The 27,689-nt window shown below is 40.1% G+C and overlaps 1 protein-coding gene across 5 annotated transcripts in view; it reads left to right on the top strand.

The window, feature by feature from the left end:
* Positions 1-27,689, top strand: part of uhrf2 (ubiquitin like with PHD and ring finger domains 2) — a 42,572-nt gene that overhangs the window by 5,140 nt on the left and 9,743 nt on the right. For 3 of the 5 annotated variants that reach the window (XR_014537332.1, XM_083565075.1, XM_083565076.1), the window contains exons 2-12: positions 13,345-13,659; positions 15,518-15,801; positions 18,527-18,745; positions 19,571-19,680; positions 19,802-19,988; positions 20,911-21,034; positions 22,734-22,841; positions 22,979-23,083; positions 25,370-25,476; positions 25,771-25,933; positions 26,217-26,354. Coding sequence is in view for 4 of the 5 variants with exons in the window: in XM_083565075.1 (XP_083421201.1) it covers positions 13,345-13,659; positions 15,518-15,801; positions 18,527-18,745; positions 19,571-19,680; positions 19,802-19,988; positions 20,911-21,034; positions 22,734-22,841; positions 22,979-23,083; positions 25,370-25,476; positions 25,771-25,933; positions 26,217-26,354 (1,860 nt within the window). In the remaining variant the exon portion in view is untranslated. The remainder of the gene's footprint in view (positions 1-13,344; positions 13,660-15,517; positions 15,802-18,526; positions 18,746-19,570; positions 19,681-19,801; positions 19,989-20,910; positions 21,035-22,733; positions 22,842-22,978; positions 23,084-25,369; positions 25,477-25,770; positions 25,934-26,216; positions 26,355-27,689) is intronic. The other 2 variants (XM_083565077.1, XM_083565078.1) reach the window with 1 other exon arrangement.

Here is a 27,689-nt window from a genome sequence, read left to right on the forward strand (position 1 = left end):
AGCAAAATAAACAAAAAAACAACACAGTGCATTCGAGATTATTATAATATTTAGAAAATACCAGTTTTCTGCTGGTCGTATCATTTTATTTTGTTGTAGAGAACCGTTATAGAACGTCCTTACGGTGATGGTATGCGTTGTTTTCTTTGTTAGCATGCTGTTGTGTAAGTAACACACATGTCACACATGGGTGGATTAAACCATCCGGGCTGGGTTGAATGTGTGCATGGCTGCACAAATGAGCTGCTCACTCGCTCATGCCTGCGTACGTCGGGGAATTTGAGCGTGTACAAAGCAACGCTAAGGTTTGATTCTCATTTTGAGCTTTATGTCTCTTGACACGTGGCAGGGACCGAGGACTATCAGCACCTTCGGAGGCGAATCCACCGCTGTGGTGAGAGCTGACTCTTCTCTACTAGATCAACTGGATACATTCAAGTCAAGTCAAGAGTCAAGAAGCTTTTATTGTTTTTATTTTCTATGTGCATTTTGAGAATAACCATGATAGGGCTGGTCTTGCTGATTACAGTACAGACAGATGCAGCGGTTATTGGGGGATGAGGTTTAGAGGTCTCTGAATCAGGTAATCATTAGGAAACAGACATCCATGAAACCATTTCTGGCTGTGTACCTGAGATCCTGCACTAATCAGGTGTTGCGCTGTTTAATTTCATCTTCTGTTCATTTCCAATTTTCTTGCTGTAGTCCACAGTTTGTAGTCCAAATCTGCTTTAAAAAAAAATCTGTTGTCATTCCTGGTCCGAAATACAAAAACGACATGAAGCTGCTGTTTAAAGCTCAACTTTAATTCCATAGTCCCACAAAGGTTGGCTTTTGACTAATGCCATTTCTGTGTGAATGGATCCTGGGCATTCTCACAAGCAGTAAATGGTTGTAGCAAAAGTTTCCCACCAACACCATCACCCTGAGCACCAGAGCACCACAAAATTGTGTCCTGAACTCTCTTCTCTACAGATGTGCAATCTCATAGCTTCATGTCTATCATCAAGTTTGCTGATGACACAATGGTTATGGGTCTCATCCTCAACAATAACATGGCTGCCTATCTGACAGAGGAGGAAAAACGATTAGCTTGGTGGCAGGCTAACTCCCTTTGAACATCAGCAAAAAACAAACGAAATGGTTGGGGACTTCAGGAAGAGGCAGCAGAGGAACTAAAACCACTTAAGATTAGCTGGGTCCTTCTGTGAAGAGAGTAAGCAGAACTATCACATCCAGTATTGTATCTCAGTATTGTAGATTGAGATTGTTCGATCCAGATTAGCAAAGCACTGTAGAAAGAAATGCACTTTGCTAAATGCACCTAAAGATCTGGTCTAATAAAATGAGCTAATAAAATGATCAAGGACTCCATCCACCCCAAGAACTGTCTGTTCACCCTTTACCAATAAGACAAGCATTTTTGTAGTCTGCTGCCTAAAACTGAGAGACTCCGGAGGAGCTTCTTTCCTCAGGCCAACAGACTTGGACATGTTCACCACACAGACCTATTAGGAATCCACTCTTGTTCATTTTTGTTAAAAAATAGTTTAATTTCCGACCTTTTACAGAGTGAATTACAGTTATATAATTTATACAACTGAGCCGTTAAGGGTTGAGGGCCTTGCTCAAGGGCCCAGCAGTGGCAGCTTGGTTTGGTGGTTCTGGGATTTGAACTTATGACCATCTTGACTAAAGTCCAATGCCTTAACCCAGGGGTCAACAACATGGTGCTCACGGGCACCAGGTTGCCCGCAAGGACCACATGAGTCGCCCGCAGGCCTTTTCTAAAAATAGCTTATCAGTGAGCTGCATCAAATTTTTTTGTTGCTATTCTTTTTTAAATCACACTTGCAAAATATAGATGACTAGATATAGATGAATATCATTAATTATTAATAATAACATATACTTAAAGGTAAATTGAGCAAGAAGTGTGTATCAAACTGGTAGCCCTTCACATTAATCGGTACCCAAGACGTTTCAAAAAGGTTGGTGACCCCTGCCTTAACCATTATTTACTATTATTTTTTATTATTTACTTTATTTATTTTAGTTTATTTTAAATGCACAGTCTAAAAAGAAATTGGATTTAACCTAAATTCCAAGTGTATTTTTCTTCATGTAGTTGAAAAGGTGTGTGTTAAAAGTTGCAACCTGGAATGGGATGTTTCGAAAGTAAATATGGTTGTGCCCACATGTTTGCTCTGTTGCTTTTTTGTTGTTTTAAATCAGTTCTGTAGTTGTTTACCTAAAGCATAAATAGGTTGTGACATTAAATTTGGAATTCAGCCTGAAACATGCTTTAGGTAAAAGTGCAGAAAAATGTCTGTCCTGTCACTTGAACATAAACAGATGCTGTGGCAGCAGGGGTGTGGTTGTGGACAAAGAAAAGGCGGGTTCAGCCAGCAAGTAGCGATGATTCTTGTTTGATTACTGCCAGTTTATTTATGCGTGCTTTGCTTTTTTCAGTTCGGTCACACCATGGGTGAGATAGAGCTGGCAGAGAAGACACGCATACAGTTTGAAGTGAACTTTCTCATAAAACAAAGCAGAACTGTAGGCTTTTGAGATGGTTTGGTCTTGTGCTAAGTAAATGGAAAATGCGCTAAAGAACGGAAAAAACCCCCGTCATCCTTCACACAGAGTTTTGTGTCGAAATTTGGGAGGGTGCAACAGACACCATCATGGAAACTGCCCCGCTCTGTGATTCCCTAGTTAACATCCGCCAAAACTAACATCAAGCCCTCTTTAACCTGGTCATTAGGAGCAGTGGTGGCCATCACACAGGAGCTAGCCATGGACAGACTTGTGCTTCAGATGATGCTATGACTTACTGCTTCTCCAATTGCAGCCTCTCCAACTACAGCTTCACTAGCTGGCTCATCAGTAATGGTTGTGAACATGAGCATGAAGCAATTGCATAGTGAGAAAACCTCCTGCCCAAAGCCCAGCATGCTGCCCAGCATTGCCGACTGTGTGTTTGGCTGGAGTACCATGACCTGAAAGGACAGTACTGCAAAGAGTTAGTAGGGTGGTGGATGAACAATGATGAAGCTTTCTTTTCCTAACATTCCCAGCTTTTCCACAGGCAAATACAACGTTGCTCATCCTGAGAAGGGCAAAGCTTGGGTAGGTTTGATGATTATCCATGATTATTGTTCCCTCTTTAAAGTGGGCAAACATAATCAAGCAGCAAAGCCCTCCATCCACTGTAGAGATTCCTCTTTAAGAAAATGAGAGTAATTATGTCATTGCATCATTGGCTCCTCACAAATCCATTGGCAGGGTGTTTAGGGCTGGAACTAAACAGCCTTATGTTTGTTTCTGTTGGCTGGAAATATGCAGGTGGTGTGTGGCATGCCAAAGGAATGTTAGCCAGGGAATCCTCTGGCCATTCCAAAAGCACCATTATATCTTCTTCCATTTCAAGGTTTCAGTTGCAGAATTAATGCGGGCCTTTCTAGGCCTTCAGAACACAGAGCATTCAGCAGTGCCTTGTATAGGTTTAGTGAAATATGCAAAGCAATCCCAGAAGCAGGGCCTCTTCAGTATCTCACACAACTAAGAGGTCAGGCGAAAGAATAGTGATTTTCTTCAAATATACCACCTCAATCTAGTGATACCATGTAAAGAGCGTTCCTGTGGCTCTGGTGATGGCAGGTGTGGCCCAAATGGAACCAAGTGTCCTCTGGTGACAACCACCCACTGTCTTGGAGCACCCAGATTACCAAGTTGGAAGGAGAAATTCTTTTATTGTTTTTGATGACCTCAAAGATCATGACTTCAAGATTTTTTTTAAATCCTTTGGGGTTAAACCAATTGGTCACCCTTTTTTTGGGTTGTCTGGAGCAGTAAAGTCTTAAGGATAGAACACAACACCTGGACTACACATATGCTGCTGTATATTTAGATGATATAATCTATATTGATGATTGGCATCAGCATATGCAACTTTTAAGAACTGTTCTTGAGATTTCTGAGACTAACAGAACTTAACAGCAAACTCAGTTGAACTGATGGAAGTATGGTATCTGGACTTCCACTTGAACCATGAGCTGGTGCATGCTCAAGATGGTCAGCAGTTTCAAGTCAAGTCAAGAAGCTTGTATTGTCATTTCAACCATATATAACTGATCCAGTTCACGGTGAAATGAGACAAAGTTTATCCAGAACCCTGGTGCTACATAAAACATCATAGAGTTACATCAAACAACATAGAGCTACATAACAAAACATAGAGCTAGGACTAAATCAGCCTGTCTAAGACCCCAGAAATGCCTAACCTCCTGACTGTCTCCTGACTTTCTTTTCTTTTTGTTCTGCAGACTGACACCTTGGACAGAGGGCTGGGGGCTGTTTTCTAATAGGTGGTCTAAGAGGAGAAGCACCCATGTGTTTTATATCAGATATTACTCTCAGTAAAGGAGAGTAAGTACAGCATGATAGAGAAGGAGTGTTTTTCTATTAAGAAAATGGCCTTCACTCTCTGGTGTGCTCTTTTAGACGATTTTCTGATGATGTTCTGCTCCAGTGACTCCAGTGCTTGAGCAAATTCAATGTGTGGATCACTTGTTGATATCTTTCATTTGGCCATTCAAGGCTGAAATGGCCACAGGCCAGGGGCACATAGAGCTATGGCCAGTTTCCCTGCATGCAAGCCTGAGGGATAGGGGGTGAATGGAGCTTTAAGCCAGATGACTCCCCAGCCTGAATAGGGCAGGGTGTGGTTGAGAGTTTTTGGCTTACAACACATACCCATGCACACAGTGTGATCCAATGTGAACTGAGCTTGAATGAAGCAGAAGCTGTGAAGCTTTGATACTGTATCTTTTGTAAAAAAAAAAAAAAAAAAAAAAAATGTGCTGAAATGCATATCACGGAAAATACAGGGAGCCAGAGACTTAGAGACAAATTTGCCTTCATCCTTTTGCACTCAGATACATACAACAGGTTTCACAAGCACGTTTACTCAAATATTATCTAAGAACAGACTGAATAATTGAATTCTCATGTGAAAACTAGAAATGTCTGAAATAAAAAAAAATTTAAATGTCAGACGTATATAAGTATTCAGAGCCTTTAATCAGTATATAGTTGAAGCACCTTTGGTAGCAATTACATCCTCAAGTCTTTTTGGGTATGATGCAACAAGTTTTGCACACCTGGATTGGGGGAATTTCTGCCGTTCTTCATTGCAAATACTATCAAGCTGGGTCAGGTGGGAATGGGGACCCTTGGTGGACATGTTTAAAGGTGACTTTCGGCCCAGACTGAGGTCCTGAGTGCTGAGGAACATGTTATTATTGAGGTTAAAAACCTGTCTATGTTCCCTCAGCCCTGACCAGTTGCCAAGCCCCTACTGCAGGAAAACACTCTCATGGCATGATGCTGGCACCGTCATTCCTAACTTTTGGAATGGTTTTGGGAAGATGATAAGCAGTGCCTGGTTTCCTCCAGGCATAACATTTAGAATTCAATCTTGGTCTCATCAGACAAGAGAATTTTATTTTACACAGAGTGAAAGTTCTTCAGGTGCCTGTTGGCAAAACTCCAAGCGGGCTTCCATGGGGAGAGGCTTCCATCTAGCCATAAATCTTAGATTGGTGGTGGGCTGCAGTGATGGTAGTCCTTCTGGAACTTTGTTCTCCACACAGGATCCGTGGAGCTCAGTCAGAGTGATTACTGGGTTTTTGGTCACCTCTCTTACTAAAGCCCTTCTTTTATTTGAGAATTATGGCGGCCACTGTGCTTTTGGGAATTTTCAATACAGCAGCAATTTATTTGTAGCCTTTCTCAGATATGTTCTTTGCAGAAATCCTGTCTCTGAGCTCTAGCAGTTTCCTTGACTTCATGGCTTGGCTTTTGCTCTGATATGCATTCTCAGCTGTGAGGCCTTCGATAGAGAGGTGTGCCTTTTCAAATCATGTCCAATCAATAAACCTTTGGTAGCCATGCTGGTTAAGTTTGCACTCAATTTTGACTATATCACCAACAGTGTCACACCTCCTCCTCCATGCTTCACAGTGGGAACCACACATTTAGGAACAAATTTGTTTACCCTTTTTACATCTAACTAAGACAAGGCAGTTAAGACCAAAAATCTCATTAGACCAAAGGCAGTTTTTCACTGATCTAATGTCCATTCTTTGTGTTTCTTGGCTCAAGCAAGTCTCTTCTGCTTCTGTTGTTCCTCCTTCCTTCTTTGCCACAATTCGACCATGAAGGCCAGACTCACTCAGTCTCCTCTTAACAGTGAATGTTAAAATGTGTACCACTTGAACTGAGAGAAGGATTTATTTAAATTGGTAAAAACATGGGGATACCAGTTTTTGAGATTTTTCAGATTGACTGACCTTTATATCTTAATGTAAATTATAAAATGTCTTTTTTCTTTAACTTAACTGAATGTTTTTTTGCCATAATATGGCTTTGTACTGTAGTTGTAGTAGCTCTAACAGGGTTATTGACTCTGTACTCACCCTTTTCTCTGCACAAGAAAACTGATGCTCTAAAGCAGTGGTCCCCAACTTTTTTTGCGCCTCGGACCGGATTCATGTCACACAATATATTCACAGACCGGCCTATAAGGTGTGGCGTATATATACAACAAAATAAAATAATACGACCGGCATAAAAACTGGTATTTTCTAAATATAATTATAATCGTGAATCAACTGCGTTGTTGTTTGGTCATTTTGCTAGCTTGGGGGTTTCAATTTAGCGGTAATGTATTATGTGGTAGCGGCCGGAGCAGCCCCTTTAAGAAGGTAGCGGATGTAGAAAAGACGTGATCGAGGCAAGCATCTTGACATGCATCAAGAGTCATAGACAGATGTGGCGGAGAGAATCCGGTAATTTTCCAAAATAAAACATCGTTTAGAATCAGATAATAAATAAAACGGAAATAATGTAAGTTATGTATTCTTTCTGTGTGGCCCAATACCAATTCACCCACAGACCAGTGCCGGTCCGCAGCTCGGGGGTTGGGGACCACTGCTCTAAAGCACATTAAGAAGGCAAGAAATGTCACAAATAAACTCCTGACAAGGCACACTTGTGAACTGAAAATCACTCATGGATGAGTGCTGATCAACTAAAACTCAACCCCAGCAAAACAGAACTGCTGGTCATCCCAGGTGATTCATCTCCAGGTCAAGATCTCCGAATAACTCTTCATGACTCTCTGCTCTCCCTTTCCGACACTGCTCGTAACCTTGGGGTAACTATGGACAATCAGCTGTCCTTCTTACATGTCGCTAATGTGGCTCGTTCCTGTCAAATTCTTCTTTACAACATGCGAAGGATTCGACCATTTCTGTCCACACAGGCTACCCAGGTGCTTGTTCAGTCTCTTGTCATTTAAAGACTGGACTACTGCAACTCTCTGCTGGCAGGTCTTTCCCTGAACGCTATTCATCCACTGCAAATGATCCAAAACGCAGCTGCACGACTTGTGTTCAATCTGCCCAAGTTCTCCCACAATACCCCACTGCTGCTTGCCTACAAGGCCAAAAATGGACCAGCACCATCTTACCTCAGAGACCTCATCACATCTCGCACTGCACCACCCTGTCTGAGATCCTCCAGCACTGTTCGACTGGTACCACCTTCTCTCAGAATGAGAGGTAAGTATACTTCAAGGCTCTTCTCCTTGCACTTCCCCTAGATGTCCGTACATCGCAGTCCCTGGCTATATTCAAGCGACGGTTGAAGACCTACCTCTTCCTGAAACACCTAAATGAGCACTTTCCAAGTTTGATTTGTAGAATTCAAGAATTATTCATTGCTAGAGACTCAAAGCACTTTTGTACGTCGCTCTGGACACGGTCGTCGGCCAAATGCCGCAAATGTAAATGTAAATGTAAATTTCAGGTGACTACCTTGTGAAACTGATGGGAGAATGCTGAGTTTGCAAAGCTGTCATCACAGCTAACCGTTGCGAACCACTAACAACACAAACCTCCAGTCAGTGCCCTTGTTACCAGGTTTTGGACTCTGGCTCACTAACAATACAGTTTCAAAAAGTTACTCGAATTTTCTCTCTAAATGTTATTGTTATTTTCTCTCCAAAAGTAGCATCATATTTAAACAATAAAATATAGAGATACAAAATTAAGGATAAGAATAGATGAAAAATGAAGTATAAGAATTTAAAGGCCGGTACACGCCAAGCTGCCGGCTGGACATTGGGCACTGTCGGGTGGTTTTTTTGAGCATCGAGCAAGTTTTTCGGTGTATTCTGCTCCATTGGGCCATTTTTAGTCCGATTCCGCATGTTGAATCAGCGGCGAACTCGTCCGCAAGACAGAGAACTCCGATTGGCTATTCAGCTTAGCCAGTGGGCACACGGAAAACAAAATGGAACTGATGAAAGCGAACAATGACAGAGTAAAGAGGGAGCTTACAGCATGCATGGTTTTAATGTATTAAATGCGCCTGCCTAATAATTGACCTGATTTGCAGCACAATCAGCCAATGCTAATTAAAATAAGAAATTTTTTTAAAACAAAATGCCAAGAAGTAATCGGTCGAACTCTAGTTGAAAATAAAAATAAAGAAGACAGGAGAAGGTGTGTCTAAACATTTGACTGGTACTGTGTGTGTGTGTGTGTGTGTGTGTGTGTGTGTGTGTGTGTGTGTGTGTGTGTGTGTGTGTGTGTGTGTGTGTGTGTAAATGTATGCACCTTACAGAAGATGCACTTTTACATTCACAATGATTTGCATTTTATTAAAAGATCCAGTGACCGTATTATTCTACTAAATACAATAGCGCAATGCAATATAAACAAATAGAAAAATACAATTACAATACAATAAATCCATCACAGTCAATGGAACAATCAGTCTATAACAAGAGATCATTATGTCTCGGTCACGTTATTTATTTTTTTTCTATAACTGTATCACCTTCAAAGATTATTCATTCATTTGTTATTAGACTTAAATAATGTAGTGCATTCGTTATACAAGTTTCCGTGAATGAGCTGTTACAACAGAAACAATAAAACATTCAAACAAATGCAATAATAAAAACCTGCGAGAGCTGCAGTTATACACAAAATTCTATATATTACTGTATATATCTTAAATTAATATTCACTCTTGCTTCAGTTAATAAACTGGGCTGAATTTTGTAGATTTGTCCATGCTGCACACCCCAGGATTCTTTTTCACACTTTGCTAAAACTGTATTAATGGTTTGTCTTTACGTTTCTACACCCATGCTTTTCTAATGATTTATAATCCTGCTATCGTGTAACACCCAAGAGAGAATCTGCTTTTTCTTCTAGCGGGCTACATGCGGATTTCTATAAATGCCTACTGTTAAAATGGCTACACATTAAAAATTGCATTGTCCTTTAATTTTTTAACAGCAGCTCATGTGTTTTAAATGGTCAAGTGATACCGTGACAGCATGATATTTTCCATGAGGTTATTAAATGGTAAAGATTTTTGTAAAAACTGAAACACCCGTGCTGGACAGCAAGATCCGACTCGTGCTGTGCATGAAAGCTTCGTGAACGCTCACTCGCTCTAGCTAGCTTATCTGCATACTGTGCAGGAGCAAATGAGATCCGATCTGATGCGTACAGGATGGAGATGAGGGTGAGCCTAAACCCCAGCGAGACCGGATTGCTTGTCAAACAGACAGCGATATTCAGCTACGTATCACACGTTACTGCAGGCTGAGAAGCAGACAGAAAAACAACGGAAAGAAAGGGTCGAATTGTTTTATGTCGTTTGCTGTTTAATAATCAATCAGCCAGGTTTTTATTGCTCAGTCGCACTATAGTACACTGTCGATGTTACATCGTTATTAGAACGTGACCCAATTCTTCCTCGTACTCCGCTTTTCTTTTTTTTTTAAGTTTTGTTCTTTCGCTTGCTTGCGCACTGCCTGGCTGGTGGTGGGGGAGGGGGAGCTTCTCCTCAAATTTCCCAGAATTCTCTTTTCCTTGAAGCTGAAATGGAGGTTGGGCGCATACACGCACACAAATACGCGCCCGCTCACACACACACACACGCACACTTTGGCCTCTTTTTGTGAACTTGCAAGTCAACCTGTCAAACTACGGCTACTGGGCACACAAACACTTTTGCGAAAAGGCACATTAATGTGTGCAAAAGCACAAAAAAATGTAGTTGGGAAGCATATTGAAATATACTCGCTCGCACACACACGCGCACACACACACACTCTGGCGTAAGACATTTGAGTGCAAAACACACACTTTGCGAACATGCACGCACACACACACACACACACACACACACAAACTGATCCAGGAGAGCGTGATTGTGAGCCAGCGAGTGGTTTTTCTCAGCACATCACGATGGCACGTCTCGCTCTTAAAGAACCCGCCATTTTACCACTCGCGGAAAACCGTGGCGTGAAAATTGAAGGGTGAAATGGAGGAGAGAAATGCAAAGGAAGCTGAAGGGAGAGAAACGAAGTATAAAAGTGAAGAAGAGACAGCAGAAAGAAAGGAAACAGAGGAATAAAAATAAAGATAGCATTTTATTTCTATATCATTTAGAGGCATAAATCAATGTTCACTGACGTTCCAAGGCAGGATCCGGCAGTAAATAACCGCGCTAATGAGAAGGATAACATTATAACGAGGTGCAGGTGTACATTTTCTCAGTCGTTAAACACAGACAGTCCTTAAATACAAACACATGAAGGAAGACTAACAAAAATGACTTTTTGCTGTGGTTGTTCATTTCTGTAATTAAAAACCTACTGGTATTGTTCTTCAGGTCTTACAAGTAAAGGTCAAAAAAAAAAAAAAAAACCAAAAAATGTTATATATGTTCAGCAGTGGCAGCTTAGTGATATTGGCTTTCGAACTCATGACCTTCTGAAACGAAGGGCAACAACCACTAAGTCACCACTTCCCCAATATGTGTATTTGTTTAGTGTTTCAGATATGAATATTTGTATTTGAATATAAACCAATCTAAGCTCTTGTTTTCTTTTCGTTTTCTTTTCGTTTTTTTACTTTCTTCCTTTCTTCCTTTCTTCTTACTGGACAAACAATGGGGGGGAAAAATGAGGTGGAAATGCTGGCTGCTTGATGGTTGAATTCTGGCTCTGACAGTTTCTCAACCTCAGCTACATCCCTGTGGTTCGCATTTGAGATGTGTGTGGGGATCATTTTTCATTTGCTTACTTTCTTGGTTCTTTTGTCACAGCTGACGGTGTTTTTTTATTTTTTATTTATTGATGATTTTCCACAATATAAATGAACTAGTAGCCAGATGATCCTGACCAGACAGATACTAAGGGTGAATGAATGAAGGCTGAAACTGGGCCATATGTTAACTTGTCATGCTCGAGTTAATGACCGTGTCATGCCAGCCTCATATCTTATTTGACACTCTTATATAAAATGTCCATTTTTATCTATTCCGTTTTCATTCCTGTTCCATCTCTCTCTGTCACTCCTGCTTTCTCTCCCTCAGTTTTGTTTCACTCCATTTTCTCGATGTGGTTTTTGGAGAGCGTTAAGATGGCGGGTTGGCGTGAGTCTCTGCGTGTCGGATGTGAAATGAACTAGCGGAGTGATTCACCGCGTCTTCTCTGTGCTCATTTGTAAGCTCACTCTCACGCGCATAAAGCAAGTTTGATTCCACGGGACTGGATGAGAGTCGATTTCTTAACAGATTTTCGATTAAATTCCTTGATACTTAAATGTTAACTATTAAGAAGCAAGGCATTGTGGTCAGGTTTGGCATAGGTGATTGGCATAGGTGATGTGTGTGTGTGTGTGTGTGTGTGTGTGTGTGTGTGTGTGTGTGTGTGTGTGTGGTGGGGGGAGACAGGGGTGACACTGATCCTGACAATTGGGGTAATAACATGGTGTGTTTAGCGACAGCGGCAAAGATAAAACCTCACGTAGAGCACACAGTGTAACACAACTGATAGTTATAAGTTTATCAAATAATAATCAAACAAGCAAATGTGATAATGTGATCAGCTGCAGCTACAGCAGTGTGAAAAACTCGACAAATGAGAGACTGACAGCCAGAGACAGGTGTCTCTCTGTCTCAGTATTATTTGTTTGCTTGCCCGTCTGTAGACTTGTAGTATTTTTACTGTTTTTTAAGGAGCTTATATATATATAAAAAATGAAGACACACAATAACAGAAAAAAATGCCAAAGTCTTCTCCTTTGTGCTCGTCCTAGCGAGAGAGCTGTAAAAATCACACTTCGCCATGCGCACTGTTTTGCAATAGGAACACACGCACACAGATTATCAACGGAAAATGTGATTGTACAGTGTGATATTTGCCGTTATGTACACTGGAAGTCATTTTCCCGCTACCAACCCATTACTGCAGTACCTATACTAATATAGTGTGTGTGTGTGTGTGTGTGTGTGTGTGTGTGTGTGTGTGTGTGTGTGTGTGCCTCTTTTGCGACAGTCAACATGGCGGAATGTACGCTGCTTTTCCCGCTCTCTCAGACAGAGCGAAGAAGGAGCCGCCATTTTGCTCTCTCATTGTGTGTGTGTGTGTGTGTGTGTGTGTGTGTGTGTGTGTGTGTGTGTGTGTGTGTGTGTGTGTGTTTGTGCATGTGCATGTGCATGGGCTAAAGGTGAGGTGGGAGGGATTTTGTGTGTGTGTGTTTCCATAGCAACCCGTTGCCCTTTTTTATTATTTGAATATGTTCAAATTGCCATATTTATTTATGTTAGTAGTAGCCGTCAGTATTTGCCAATTCTGCAGATTTAGTAACATCAACATAAAAACACACAAAAAACACACACAACACGACAAGCTTGCTGAACGATTCAGATTTTTCCACATTTTCCGTCTTTCTTTTTTTCCTTGCAGTCTTTTTTCTTATACTTTCCTTATTTTTGTCTTCTGCTTATTAGTTTTTTACTTCTCTCTCTCTAGTCTTACCTTGTTTTTACCAATTCCTACTTTCCTCTTTCTTTCTTTGTATTGCTCTTTTCCCATATTTTTCCCTATGCTCTTCACTCCTTTTCTACCTTCATCTTCTTCCTTATCTTTTTTCTCTTTCCACATTCTTTCCCTGTTAGCTTTCTTAGCTTTTCTTTTCTCTTTCCGATTACCTTTGATTGATCTTTCTTCTTCAATTCATATTACATGTTGTTTCCTTTTAACTTCATCTCTTCTTTTCTTCCTTGTTGTACTATTTGCCTTCATTCTATGTTCTTGTACTATTTGCCTTCATTCATTCAGTTCTTTGTTTTTAACACTTTTCTTCCTTCTTAATTCTTTCTCAGCAGAAATAAAATGTCATATTTATTAATGAATTGTTAATTTATTCTTAAGTGACACAATAACTCTTTCCCTGTGATTTACAGATGGAGGATGGACAGACACTGTTCGATTATAATGTCGGTCTTAATGACATCGTTCAGCTTCTCATTCGCTCGCACACCGATCCAGCCGACAGTCCAAGCCCCACTCCTAACAATGGAGAGGTCATACCTGGTAACGTAACTCCTCCCAGCAGCAGCAACTTTACCACTCCCACAGTAACCACAGCAACCATTGTAACTACAGAAACCACAGCTTCTCCAGCAACGATCAGCAGCAACAGTGGGTCAGCGTTAGAAAGTCAGCCTTCGACATCGTCATCTGCTGACCTCATCAATCCAGGCATTGGAGTTTATAAGGTCAGAACAGGTTTAAAGCATATAAAATAAAAACAAATCTAAATGAAATATAATTGAAAATAAATGAAATATTAAATTAGTTTTAGGGATACATGAGTAAAGAACATGTATAAAATATTTAAGTGCAAAAGGGTAAAGAGCAGATGAAATGGGTTTAAATGTAAAAAAAAAAAAAAAACAAGTATAAAGTGTAAGGCTTTGTAAATGAAAAGAGTGAAGGCGTAAACCCAATTTGAAAAGTTTGCGGGTATAAAGGATGTACGTGCAAAGAACAGATGTGTAAAGGGTGTAGACATTAAAAAAGAACAACCACAAAGGGTGTAGGTGTAGCGTGTGTGAATAAGGAGCAGGTACAAACGCTGTGAATGTATAAATAAAGTGTAAAGGTTGTAGGTGTAAAGTGCAGTTGTGAAGACCGTAGGTAAAGGAAGCAGGAATACAGCTTTAAGGTGTAAAGATAGAGTCAGGTGTAAAAGAGGTGTAAAAGAGGGAGATGTTTTGAAGGGAACAAGTGTATTATAAAGGGCATGTGCGGATTGGTGTAGGCAAGGCAGCAGGTATAAAGGTGTACAGTGCAGTTGTAACAGGTGTGGGGAAGGGAACAGGTATAAATTGCGTAAGTGTAAAGAGCAGTTTAAGGGGGAGTTGTATAGAAGTCAAGAAGATGTGTAGATGTAACGGGTAACAGCTGTAAAGGGAGTAAAGGTAAAGAAATGATGTGACTACTGGCCATAAAACGTGTCAGTGTAGCAGGATTAGGTGTAAATAATAAACTAATTATGGGTAAAATAGACAGGTGCAAAGAAAAGAAGTATAAAGGTTGAGTATAAAGGAAGTATCTTTAAAGAGCAGACATAAAAGGGTGATGGTTTGACGATCTGGTTGGTATAAAAAGGGTTCAAATTGGTGCAAAGGGCAGGTGTAACTGGTGTAGGGGAGCTGTAAAGGGCATAGATAGTGCAGCGGGTGTAATAGATGTAAATTGCTGTTGTACAGCTCGTTGGTGTAAAGCGTACTAGTGTAAAGAACAGGTTTAAAGTGTATTGATGTAAGGAGCAGGTGTAAAGGGTACTGATGCAAAGAGAAGGTGTAATAGGTTCTGGTGTAAAAAAAAACAGGTTATAAAGAGTACTGGTGTGAAGAGACAGTGTAAAGAGTACTAGTGTAAAGAACAGGTGTAAAGAGTACTTATGTAAAGAGCAGGTGTAAAGAGCAGGATTGAAGAGCAGGGGTGAATGGTACTGGTGTAAAGAGCAGGGGGAAAAGGGTACTGGTGTAAAGAACAGGTATAAAGAGTACTTATGTAAAGAGCAGGTGTAAAGAGCAGGATTGAAGAGCAGGGGTAAAGGGTACTGGTGTAAAGAGCAGGGGGAAAAGGGTACTGGTATAAAGAGCAGGTGTAAAGAATACTAGTTTAAAGAGCAGGGGTAAAGAATACTTTTGTCAAGAATACTGGTTTAAAGAGCAGGTGTAAATGTTACTGGTGTAAAGAGCAGGTATAAAGGGTACTGGTGCAAAGAGCAGGGTAAAAGGGTACTGGTGTAAAGAGCAGGTTTAAAGTGTATTGATGTAAGGAGCAGGTGTAAAGAGATGTTTAAGTTTTAAGTGTGAAGGGTATATTAGGTGAAGGAGGCTTGTGTAAATGAAGTATGTGTAAAGATGTAAGCAGTTATAAGGGCTTAGGTTTAACGTGCAACGAGTGTAAAGGGTGTGGGGGATGGGATGGGATGACAAATATAACACATGTAGTTGTAAAGAACAGGTGAAATGGAGCACATACAGAGGAAGTATGTGTATAGAGGGAGTAGGTGTGATGTGCAGGTATACAGGATTGATATTATCAATGTTGTGCTTTCAGATTAATGAGCTGGTGGACTGCAGAGATGTCAGCATTGGTGCTTGGTTCGAGGCCACTATCGAGAGAGTCACTCTGTCCAACAAAGGGAGCAAAAGCAAAGCTGAGACTGCAGCATCCTCTACAGGCAGAGCAGGGAGAAACGGCAAGCGCATTAATGGAAAGGTGGAGACAGAGTTAGACACAAACGGCACTGTGCCGCTAAACTCGAACAGCGAGGAGCCTTCGACATCTCACACTGAAGCAGAAGATCCTGGCGCAATCAGCTACCACATTAAATATGAGGAGTGGGTGCCTTTACAAATTTTAATTAATGTAGAACTTTAACAGGCTACTGTATCTGTCGTACATCCATGCCACACTTTTCTGTTTGAAATTCGTAAAAGCCCAGTGTGTAAAAACTAATAGTATGGTGACGAGCATGATATTTCCATCCTATTCATCCTAATCCAGTCACTGCTAATGATAGGCATCTAGCTAACAGGCGCTAACTTCATAAGATTTAAGGGGTGCGGATTAACTGCGTTATCAAGCTAGCATTCTGTTTCAGGGCATCTGTATGTATAGGCGGGTGAATGTTCATGTGTGGGTTTGGGTTCATCACTGTATATTTATGTGTAATGTAGATGGCACATGTGTGTGTGTTTGTGTTTGTGTGTGTGTTTGTTTGTGCATGTGTCTTTAGCAAACACCTTAATGCTTCTTCCTCAGATTTCTGCCTGCAGCTGAAGGAGAGGTAGAATGCACACTCGCCTTATTTCTCTCGCTCTGTTTTTTTCCCCCCGTCCATGGCAAATTCATCCGGAACGCGCCGTTGCCATGGAGACGAGCGACCTCTCTTGAGCGGCGAGCGTTTCTTTCTTATTTTCTCCCCCCCTTTTCACGCTGTGTTTATGAAAAAATAAATAGCCAAACGCAACACAACATCTATAAAAACAATTGGATATCGAGAGTGCAAATGTTCTGAAACCGTAAGAAAAACATATTTTTATATGTGCAAAGCCATAAATCATTAAGCAAAAAAAACCAAAAACAAACAAACAGCAAATCGGACTTGTCTGTTTTTGCACGTCGTCCAGGGATTAGGCTGCCTAGCTAGAAGCATGTTTCGGCACTGTTAATGGGATAAGGTCTGTCATCAAAATGCTAGGGTCCATACTTAAACAAATCGAACAAGGAGCATATGTCCTGCAGAGAAAATCTGATAATAACAGTCCACTAGACGAGTGATTAGGGTTTTTTTTTATATTACGCTGTATGTGAGGGTGAGGGTGAGGTTCTAATGGGGAACAAGTATTCCCACAAGGGTTGGAATATGTAACAGTTTTGACATTGTGAGGACATTTGGTTGGTCCCCATTTTATTTTATTTTAGTTTTTTAAACAAAACTGCAGCTTTTATATAAAAATTTTAAAAGATGAAAGGCTTCCCTTTGGTTAAGGTCAAAAGGATAGTAAAATAGATGTATGTATATGAGTGGTAAGGAGGTAATGTACACTGGACGACCATCATGCTTTTTTTGTTAGCAGTTTTTTTGGGGGTTTTTTTTTGCTCTGCTCATTACAAAATGGCGCAAGACAGCAGGTCGAAAGACCAGGCGTTAGCTAAATACCTAGAACAAATACATTTTTTTACAAAGCCAATTGATCCATGAATCAGTTGATCAGTAGACTGATCTCACATTTAAACATGCATTGATTGAAATAGGGGATTTTTTTTGGTAGCAGATAAATTTTGTAAGCAGTTTTTTCTTTTAAATCGAAGAGTAATAACCACATGGATTATCTGAACATAAAAAATGTTAAAATAGAAACTTCATCAAAACACAAAAAAACATCTAAAGCTGAAATACATGAAGTGTGACGAGCCTTGGGTCGCACCATTCACAGAAAAGGGGGGGAATAACAATGAGAAGTAAGGCGGCTTTGCTTGTCTCAGATATGTACTATTTAAAAAAAAAGTAAATGTTAATCATATTATGGTAATGTCTCGGCACACAGTTGGAAATGATCCTTAATTAACAACATTCTCTCTTTGTGAACTGTTCACTTTTCCGCAGACTAAATTAAGATGGCAGCGGCAGAGGGATTTTAACACAGTCGGGTGCTTTGTTGTTTTCCCCACTGAGCTGTGCACACTCTCGTTTCTCCTCACTGTGTGTGTGTGCATGTGTGTGTGTGTGTGTGTGTGTGTGGTATCATTTGTGAGGGGAAAAACAGCATGTCAGAAATGCGAGCCACCTGGGATGGAAACAGTGGAAAGGATTTCTAAGAAAACTCTGCCGCAGGATTCGAATACAAACAAAACAGTTTTTGTGGAAAAGTGTTATCGTTATAAAGTTTTCTACCTTTTTATTTATTCAGTTTTACTTCTTAAACTAGTATATTACACTGCTGTTAATTCTGATTCTGATTGGTCAGAAAATGTTTATGTTCTTTAAACAGTAGCTCTAACAGTAGCTTGAAATTTTCTATAGGGAGAAGTTATTTACCGTGTATGGCAGGAGTCGCAGTCAAAAAGAAAATGGGAACACAGGAAAGACTTTAGGACAGAGGAGTTTACGTGTTGTGGTTTGTGGGTAGAAGAACAAGCTGCGCTTATGGTTTTATTCATTCTAAGAGAGAGAGAAAAGGCGGGTGAAAAAAACAACTGTTTATTGCTGCTATAATGTAAGTAATAACAGGCACTAACTATGTTGAGGTTCAAAACATGTGACAGGTGACAGATTAAGAAGAAGCTGTGATTTTAGTTTGGCTGAAGTCGACTGATTTGTGTCATTAAATCATGTTATAGTGACAGTAATTTTTGACCTGAAAAAATCTGACAACAAAATGGCAGATCTAACAGGTACTCTTAGTGGTAAACAGCAAGCTCTCTTAATATAATTTAAATGAAAACAACTTAATTGTATCTATAGAGCCTGTAGTTTGACCATACTGTCATTTTAAACAAATAACTACTATGTTTGTCTCTCTGGACTTGTACAAAATGTTGACAATCACATGTCGGCAGTTACCCAGAGAATGGCGTGGTGGAGATGGCCGCAGAGGATGTGCGTCCTCGAGCTCGGACCCTGCTGCGGTTCGAACAGCTGGAAGTGGGACAAGTGGTGATGGTCAACTACAACCTGGAGCTTCCTGAAGAGAGGGGATTCTGGTACGATGCTGAAATCACCTCACTCAACCACATCTCCAGAACCAAGAAGGAGGTCCGTATCAAAATCCTGCTCGGGTAAGTACACCCTGCATTCTTATTTTTGTGTTTTATTGGAGAAGTGGCAGCTCAATGGGTAAGGTTTTGGTTTACTAATCGGAAGGTCAGGGATTCCAGCTCCAGCACAGCCAAGCTGCCACTGTTGGGCCCTTCAGCAAGGCTCTTAGTCCTCATTGCTGAATAATGACTGACCCTACGCTCTGACCACAACATCCTAACAAGTAACAAATTATACTGTGCGTTAATGTGTATGTGACAATTATGAACCAATTTTATTTTATTTTATAGGCCTCTGCTTAAATTAATAATTTTACAGATCGGAAAACAAAACATTTATTTTTGTTACAAATATTGTCAGTCCATGATTAGTGTCTAAAATGTACTTATAAGTAATACAAGTTTATATCCTTTAGTTAGTACACACTCACCATCCACTTGAATATAAACCACTGTACCCTTTTTTTATTCCTCCCGCACCATGAAGCGCATTGGACGGCAATGGCCTGATGGCTTACTTGCCGTTTCTGTAGCAGTTTTGTTACAGCATTGGGTAGCTAGCCCAAAACTAGAGTGCTCTATTCCCATTCCTACAACTGAGCACCCATGTGGGGGTTAAGGGCCTTGCTCAAGAGCCCATAAGTGGCAGCCTGCTATGGCTGGGACTTCAACCCTTATGCAGATATTTCAGATTTCATTTTTGCCTAGATTTTATCTTAATAATGGTGTACTGGTGATTGGTACTGGAATTAGCTAATCAGGATTAGTATTACTCCTGTTTTTTTTTTAAAGTGCACAGTCAGTTTTTTTTCTCAGTCTGTTGCTGGTTACTGGTTGTTTTCACAGAGGTCCAAGTGATGTGATTAGTGACTGTAAGCTGTTGTTTCTGGATGAAATCTACCAAGTCGAGAAACCTGGAGCTCCTCCTCTCTCTGTCACTAACGGGCAGTTTAAACGTAGGCTGTAACCTAAAACCCTAATATTGCACCCTCTGTTAGTCAATGTGGCAGGTAGAACAAAAGGTTTAATTGCCCCTCGTATGTGTGTGTGCGCGTGTGCGTGTGTGTGTGTCTGTAGGTAAAAGTGGGCCGGAGTGTAAGCACTGTAAAGCCGACCCGGATGCAGAGTGTCGATTCTGTTCGTGTTGTGTGTGTGGGGGTAAACAAGATGCACATATGCAGCTGCTATGTGATGAGTGTAACATGGCCTTCCATTTATACTGCCTCAACCCCCCACTGTCCACCATTCCAGAGGATGAAGACTGGTGAGACACACACACAGACATGTACACAGGTGTGCAGTGCGACCCTGTAAGCTACAGGTGTCAGACTATAGGCCTATGTACCAAAAATGTCCTGCTGCCTTGTTTCATTCAGCCCACATGAACAGAAATAATATTGAAACAGTGTGTAGTAAACCTCTAATCTAATTTTTTTCACAGCAGCTCTAAAGCATAGCAACTCCTGTGCATCATTGTACAGTACACATGGGTTTGCACATCACAGAGCTAAAATAATGGGGAAAGTCCACACCTACCTGCTCTGTTTCATGCCTGTCAGAACATTTAGAAACAGATTGTTTAGAGACACAGTATAGAGACTTACAAATGTGGTTAAAACATGTTTTTGGAGTGTAAAAACAGTGATTTAACACTAGATAGAGAAAAAACTGTTCTTCTGAGAGAATTCCCTAGCATTTTTATTTTTAATATAAAGCAGACACTTTTCATTTTATAAATAGTATCATCCAGGCCTAATAGTGCATACAGCTGAAATCATTTCTTCAAGTCCTACTCAGATCCTGGGTTGATGTTAAGCGAAAGAAATCTGTTTTAATAATGACAAATAATTCAAGAATTTGTATTCGATGCCTCTGCTACAGGGTGTAGTAAAGGGAATATGATATTGTAATTTAATTATACATTTTGATTCATATATTGTTGACGGTACTTTTTTTTTTACCACACTTCACTGTTGCAGACTGAATGTTAAAAGATTTTTCTACTGTTGAATTTTCCTTCCTTTTCCATGTTAAATAGTTTAATCATCTTTAAACTTTTTAACTGCAGCACTGCTGTTTACAATTACCTTGCTGTGTTCACTGTGTGTGTGTGTGTGTGTGTGTGTGTGTGTGTGTGTGTGTGTGTGTGTGTGTGTGTGTGTGTGTGTGTGTGTGCGCATGCATAGGTACTGCCCCACTTGTAAGAATGACACCACTGAAGTGGTGAAAGCAGGCGAGAGGCTGAAAGAAAGTAAGAAGAGAGCCAAGATGCCTTCAGCAACCAATGGGAGCCAGCGGGACTGGGGAAAGGTTAAAAACGCACACACACACACACACACACACACAGAGAAACTATGTGCATATAGTACATAAAGGCACATATACTGTAGGTCCTCTGAGCACAAATGTAATAGATACATGGAGAAATATTTGTTCTCAACTAGAACCAGAAGACTTAATGTAGTACCTAGCAAGTAAAAGAATCTTATAGCTGTCATTTCTGTATAAAACACATCCAGTATTTAGTTACACAATTTAACCTGCTACCAAGTGTAACAACTGCTCAATATTGCACAGGCAGTGTGGGTAACCATGTGACCAATTTAAGCCAGTGAACACGAAGCAAATCTATTACATAAGAGGGATGATCTTACTTGGCAACACATCTGCATTGTTAGGAATTAGGATCGTCACAGCCTCATGGTTGTAAATGTCCAGTGTAGGATCGGACATTTACCTCTTTTCAGCCTTTCATTGTCTGATAACAATTCCCCTAAAATTGCACATCCCCTCCCCCTGGACGTGCCCTAAATCACACTACACTAGTTTATTTTCTCAGTACAGGGACACAACTGCGCTGAAAAGACCTTTTCCTGGTTTTAATCCGCTCCTGCATTAGGCACATTCCCTCCGCCGCTACGCAGAGCGAGTATCTAATTTTATCGTACAGGATTACTATTAAAAAATTGCACAGAGACATTTGTACCGAGAATTTGTAATGGAGTCTGCTTTAATTTTCCGCCCAAAGGCTTGTGTGGTTTAATGGTCTATTAGTATTATGATAGTGTTCTTTGTTTACCAATGCGATCTCTTACTACTAAATAGATAACAACTTATAATGCTTGCTGTGGCCGGGTGTGTTTTAAACCAGACAACTGGTGCCAGCACTGAGTGAAAATGCACAGGTCATAACAGGGAAACACTTCCCGTGCTCCTTGTTAGTGCTGTGGCTAAGAGAAAGCAGCAGGGGGGATTAGTATGTGTGTGAACAGTTACATTAGACAGGGTATCTGTGTGTATGTTTATGTGCGTGTTTACACGTGACAGCTCATTGAGTCATATCCTCTATTGCAGTTCAGACAAAACCCAGTCACAGCACAAAATGATGTTACTGGAAACACTGGAATGAAAACACACACACACTGACACACTCATTCATTCCTGGAAATACTAAAAACAATAATTAAAAGCACGAATATTACAGCTCAGAGTAGTGACCTTTGGCCTAGTTAGCAACAGACATGCTGATAACCGGATATGTGATACACCACACACATCCAACACACACAATATCGTTTTTATAGACACGTTACGCTATCAAGAAGCCAGCTAATGAGATAGAGAGCATATTTTGTTGGTGTTTCTTCTCCTTTGCTTATATTTTTAAGAACAGTTGTTCTATGCAAACCTATCAGCTTTGTTTGATGTCTGTCAAAACCAGATCCAAAAAGTCAGCGTTGGCCTTTAGTGTGATTAAAAAAAAAACATAATCCAAATCCTGAAATGCAATGGGTTCTGGAAATGATTGAAATTTTTTGTAACAAAAGTCTATTTTGTTTATTTGGCAATTTGTCGTGCGATTTGACACGATTTCTAATTGTCAATGCCAGTACTAATACAAGTAGTTATATGAATAATTGAAAGTGTATTAATCAATCAGGGACAGCATTGAGCAATTTTTTTACTTTATTTTTTGTTTAACCTGTTTGAATATGTGTGTGTATTGTAGGGAATGGCGTGTGTGGGTCGTACTAAAGAATGCACCATTGTCCCTTCCAATCACTACGGCCCAATTCCTGGAGTTCCTGTGGGAACCACATGGAAGTTTCGTGTGCAGGTGAGGGCAAAGTGTGAAGAAGCTTAGAGCTGTTTCTTGTTTGTTGACTGTCAGTTAAAGCACACCTATTGGTCAAACTTTTTATTACTTTTTTTCCTGGTAAAATTGTGTTGTGCCTTTCGGCGATGGTGCTGTAGGTGAGTGAGGCGGGGGTGCACAGGCCACATGTGGGTGGGATTCATGGACGCAGTAATGACGGCTCCTATTCACTAGTGCTGGCTGGAGGATTTGAAGACGAAGTGGTGAGTTTCACTGAGACTCCATTATATCTTTCACACATACTCTTTTTCTGTCTCTTTCACATTGACTAGATTGCTGTCTGTTTTGTTATCTCTACTCTATCCCCCATTTTACACATTTTACTTCTTTGCTTCCTCTTTCGTTCTGCTTCTTTCTCTCGATTGTTGTTTTTTTTTTTTTTTTGCTCCCCTCCCTACTCCATTTACTGATTGTCCCATTGCTCTTGTATGAGTTCTAGTTTAGGAATGTTCTAGACCCTTTTTTTTTCTTCTCTCTCTCTCTCTCTCTCTCTCTCTCTCTCTTTCTCTTTCCCTCTCTCTCTCCCTCTTTCCCTTCTCTTTCCTGGTTGAAATTCTCCGCCTCATTTGAGTAAAGGAGGATCCTGAAGATTGAATTTCGTCTTCTCATGTTCACATCTCATGCTCGACTGCTGTGTTTAATAAAAAACTTTATGAAGCAGAAATCTAGATTATACAACTTTACACAGCTCTGCGGTTCTTTGAGTGCTTTCACAACCACTGATCTAGGATCAGCTTTGTGCTGTAACTGGAGAATTTGCAACGCTAATGTAGCCGCCATTTTTATTCTACCTAATTTGTGTACTTCCTCGAAATCAGCATTCTAGAGCCCCCTGGTGGTGTAGTATTGTATAGTATAACTGACACTACAACAATGCTAACTTCTTTCGCTGTCAGTGTGCCACTCACACTAAGGTAACAGTAGTGTAGCCTAAATTGGTGCTTGAGTATCATGGTCATTTTTAACTAATTTAAAATGCATTTCAACAAATGCAGTGATTATAATGCAACTCCGATTTCAAAAATGTTGTGACACTTACTATCTATAACTAACTGGTAAACCCATATTTAGTCAGGTCAAGTGTTAATCAAATGAAGCATTTGAAGAAACATTTTGCAACTTATTAGGTTAACTGGCAGCACGTCAGTAAAATGATTAGGTATGAATAGTGTCTTGGAGAGGCAAGAAGTAAAGATGGGCAGAGCTTCACCAATCTGTGAAAGACTGTGTCTGCAAATTGTGGAACAATTTCCGAATAATGTTCTTTAACCAAAAAAATATAAAATAGTTATATATCTCATATAACATATAACACATATCATTTAAAGTGCATAATATCATCAACAGTTTCAAAGAATCTGATAAAATCAGGTGACAATGCATTTAAAACAGTTATGATTCTGTAATGGAAATCAGTGCTTGGGCTCATTAACACCTCCAGAAATCATTGTCTGTAAACACAGTTTGCCATGTCATGTCATATCAGTCAAAGAAGTTGTCACGCGTGAACATGATCCAGAAATGCCACCATCCTTTCGGCACCAAAGCTCATATAAAATGTACTGAGGCAAAGTGGAAAACTGTTCTGTGGGCAGACAGATTTTTATTACTTTTTGGAAACTATGGACACCGCATCCTCTATACTAAAGAGGAGAGGGACCATCTGGCTTGTTATAAGCACTCAAAAAGCCACATCTCTGTTGGTATGGAAGTGCATTAGTGCCTTTGGAATGGGCAACTTGATGGAACCTTGGAAATCAATGCTAAATGGTATATGCAGGATTTGGAGCAACACATGCTTCCATCAGAAAAATATATATTTTCCAGGGAAGGCCTTGCATATTTGAGCAAGACAATGCTAACTGCATACTGCATCTATTACATTAGTATGACTTTGTAGTAGAATAGTCCAGATGCTGAACTGGCCTGCCTGCATCTAGACTTTTCACCATTTGAAAACATTTGCTGCATCATGAAATGAAAAATACAACAAAGGACACCCAGAACTGTTGAGCAACTAGAATCCTGTATCAGACACATATGGGACAATATTCCTCTCCCAAAACTTCAGCAACTGGTCTCAGTTCCCAGATGTATATGGTCAGACACTTGATGATAAACAGTGGTAAACATGGCACTTTACAACATGAATTTCAAAGTGAACTTTTTTGGCTGTAAAATGGTATATATTCTCAGTTTAAATATTTGATATGTTGTTTTATTGTAAGATTTGCAAATCATTGCATTCTGATTTTATGTACATTTTACACAGCATCCCAATTGTATATACTGTGGGTAATTTCACTGTGTACGTCACACCTGTAAGACAAACAAAACTGCTGGCAGTATCAGCAATCTAATGCAAGAAAGCAATTATTCAAAATGTCAAAGTTTACTAATAAAATCACAAACTATTTTACTTTTATTATTAAATGTTCATTCTACATTCTGTTTGTTCTCAACTGATACCTTTGAACTTTCTGTTGTAGGATCGGGGAGATGAGTTCACATACACAGGCAGTGGAGGCCGCGACCTTTCGGGAAACAAGCGGATCGGAGAACACTCGTTTGATCAGACTCTAACACACATGAACAGGTGCAACCTTCTAACAGTTTTATTTGTAAGCAAGGCTCACCATATTTAGAAAATAAAACAAATCCCCAAAATAAACAATAGCTTTCCATTTCAATCCACAATATTTCAGTGCATTTTAGCAGATTTAGTAAGCAGACATATTGGTGTTGATAAATTGTGTTATGTGAGAAACAGTACAAATACAGAGATGAACACTGACATAGTGTTCACAAACGTCTTGTGATATAATTGTTTTTTCTTTGCTTATTTGGTTGTTTTGTTTTTTATTCTTACATTTGACCATTGACTTCTCAGGGCACTTGCTCTGAACTGTGATGCCCCTCTAAATGATAAAGATGGGGCAGAGTCTCGTAATTGGAGGGCGGGGAAACCAGTCAGAGTGATCCGAAGTTCAAAAGGCAGACGAATCAGCAAGTATGCACCAGAAGAAGGAAACCGCTATGATGGAATCTATAAGGTAACAAAACACACGTGTACACCTGTCTTGTTTCTGACATGTCAGTTGTCACCTGCCAGAAATTTATAAGTCATACTGCCTTTATAAATCACTGCCTCTTATTTCAAGTGTGCTTTGATCATTTCTTGTTTGCTTGACAAAGGCCATTTCTGGTCCCCAACTCGAGCAGGAAGTGAAATTTTTTAACTTAGATTTTTCTTCTAGGAAGATGTGATATTAGGTGAGTCAGTTAGACACGTTATTGCTTTTATTAATCAGGGCCTTGCCTCTCTCTGTCTCACAGGTAGTGAAATACTGGCCTGAAATTGGAAAGTGCGGCTTCCTGGTGTGGCGTTATCTGCTGAGACGTGATGATTTGGAGCCTGCACCATGGACACCTGAGGGAATCGAGCGTAGCAAAAAACTGGGACTGAAAGTGCAGGTGAGGATGTGGACACACACACACATATTTCTTTATTGTATACCATATTAGGTTGGGGTATGTGCCAGATGCTTTAAAACAAGCTGTCTTCACTCCACTCTTAAAAAACAACATCTTGACCCTTCTGTTTTAGCTCATTTCAGACCCATTTCACACTTACCCTATTTCTCTAAAATACTAGAGAAACTTTTTTTGATTTAATGAAAATTCAAATCTAGATACATTTCAATCTGGTTTCAGAACACGTCATAGCACTGAGTCTGCTCTATTAAAGATTCACAACGATATAATGCTCGCAGGAGATAGTGGCTGTCCAGTTGTGTTGATCCTTTTAGACCTCACAGCAGCCTTTGACACCATAGATCATAAGATTCTCATCTCTAAAAAACATGGTTGGAATTCGGGGTACAGGTTCAGTTCTTACATGTCAAATAGATGTTTTTCTGTGAGATGGGGTGACATCTCATCCTCAAGCATCCCTCAACCCTATGGTGTATCACAGGGATCGATACATGGGCCGGTGGTGTTCTCCCTATATATGGGTATTACCCTCTGGGTAATATCTTTAAAATTTCAATATCTCATTCCACTTCTATGCGGATGGCATCCAATTATATGTTCCCTTAAAACCAGATTCACTCAGTGCGCTCCAGTCCCTGTCCGGATGTTTAACTGACATTAAACATTGGCTGACTAGTAATTTTTTAAGTCTTAATGAGAATAAGTGTGAGTATATACTATTTAGTACACACGAGCAGCCTAATTTTAACCTTAGTAGTCTCACACCAGAATTAAAAAAATAGGTTCGCAACCTAGGCGTCATATTTGACATATTTTAAAAACAAGCTTCTTTTAACTCTGTTTACTATCAAACTTGAAGAAGCCTTTCGTTTCGATAAAAGATATGGAAAAAGCTATTCATGCTTTTATTAGTTCTAGATTGGATTACTGCAAAGCTCTTTATTTAGGCATTACTCAGTCCTCTCTCTATCGCCTACAGCTGGTCCAGAAGACTGCAGCACGGTTTTTAACAGGTACCAGTAAATGTGCACACATCACCCCGGTCCTTTCTTCTCTCCACTGGCTCCCGGTTCAGTACAGGATCCAATATAAAATCCTATTATTTGTTTTTAAATCTCTGTCTTGTGCGGCCCCATCCTATTTATCTTATCCATCTGCGCACCCATGGCCGAACTCTTAGGTCCTCTAATCATGTCATGCTTGAAGTGCCTGGAACAAGATATAAATCGTGGGGTGATCGTGCCTTCTCAGTAAGGGCTCCTAAACTTTGGAATTCCCTCCCTCCTGATCTCACCTTTGAAAGGGAATTCTCTA

This window comes from Silurus aristotelis (assembly GCF_946808225.1).
Source record: "Silurus aristotelis genome assembly, chromosome: 16".
NCBI lineage: Eukaryota > Metazoa > Chordata > Actinopteri > Siluriformes > Siluridae > Silurus > Silurus aristotelis.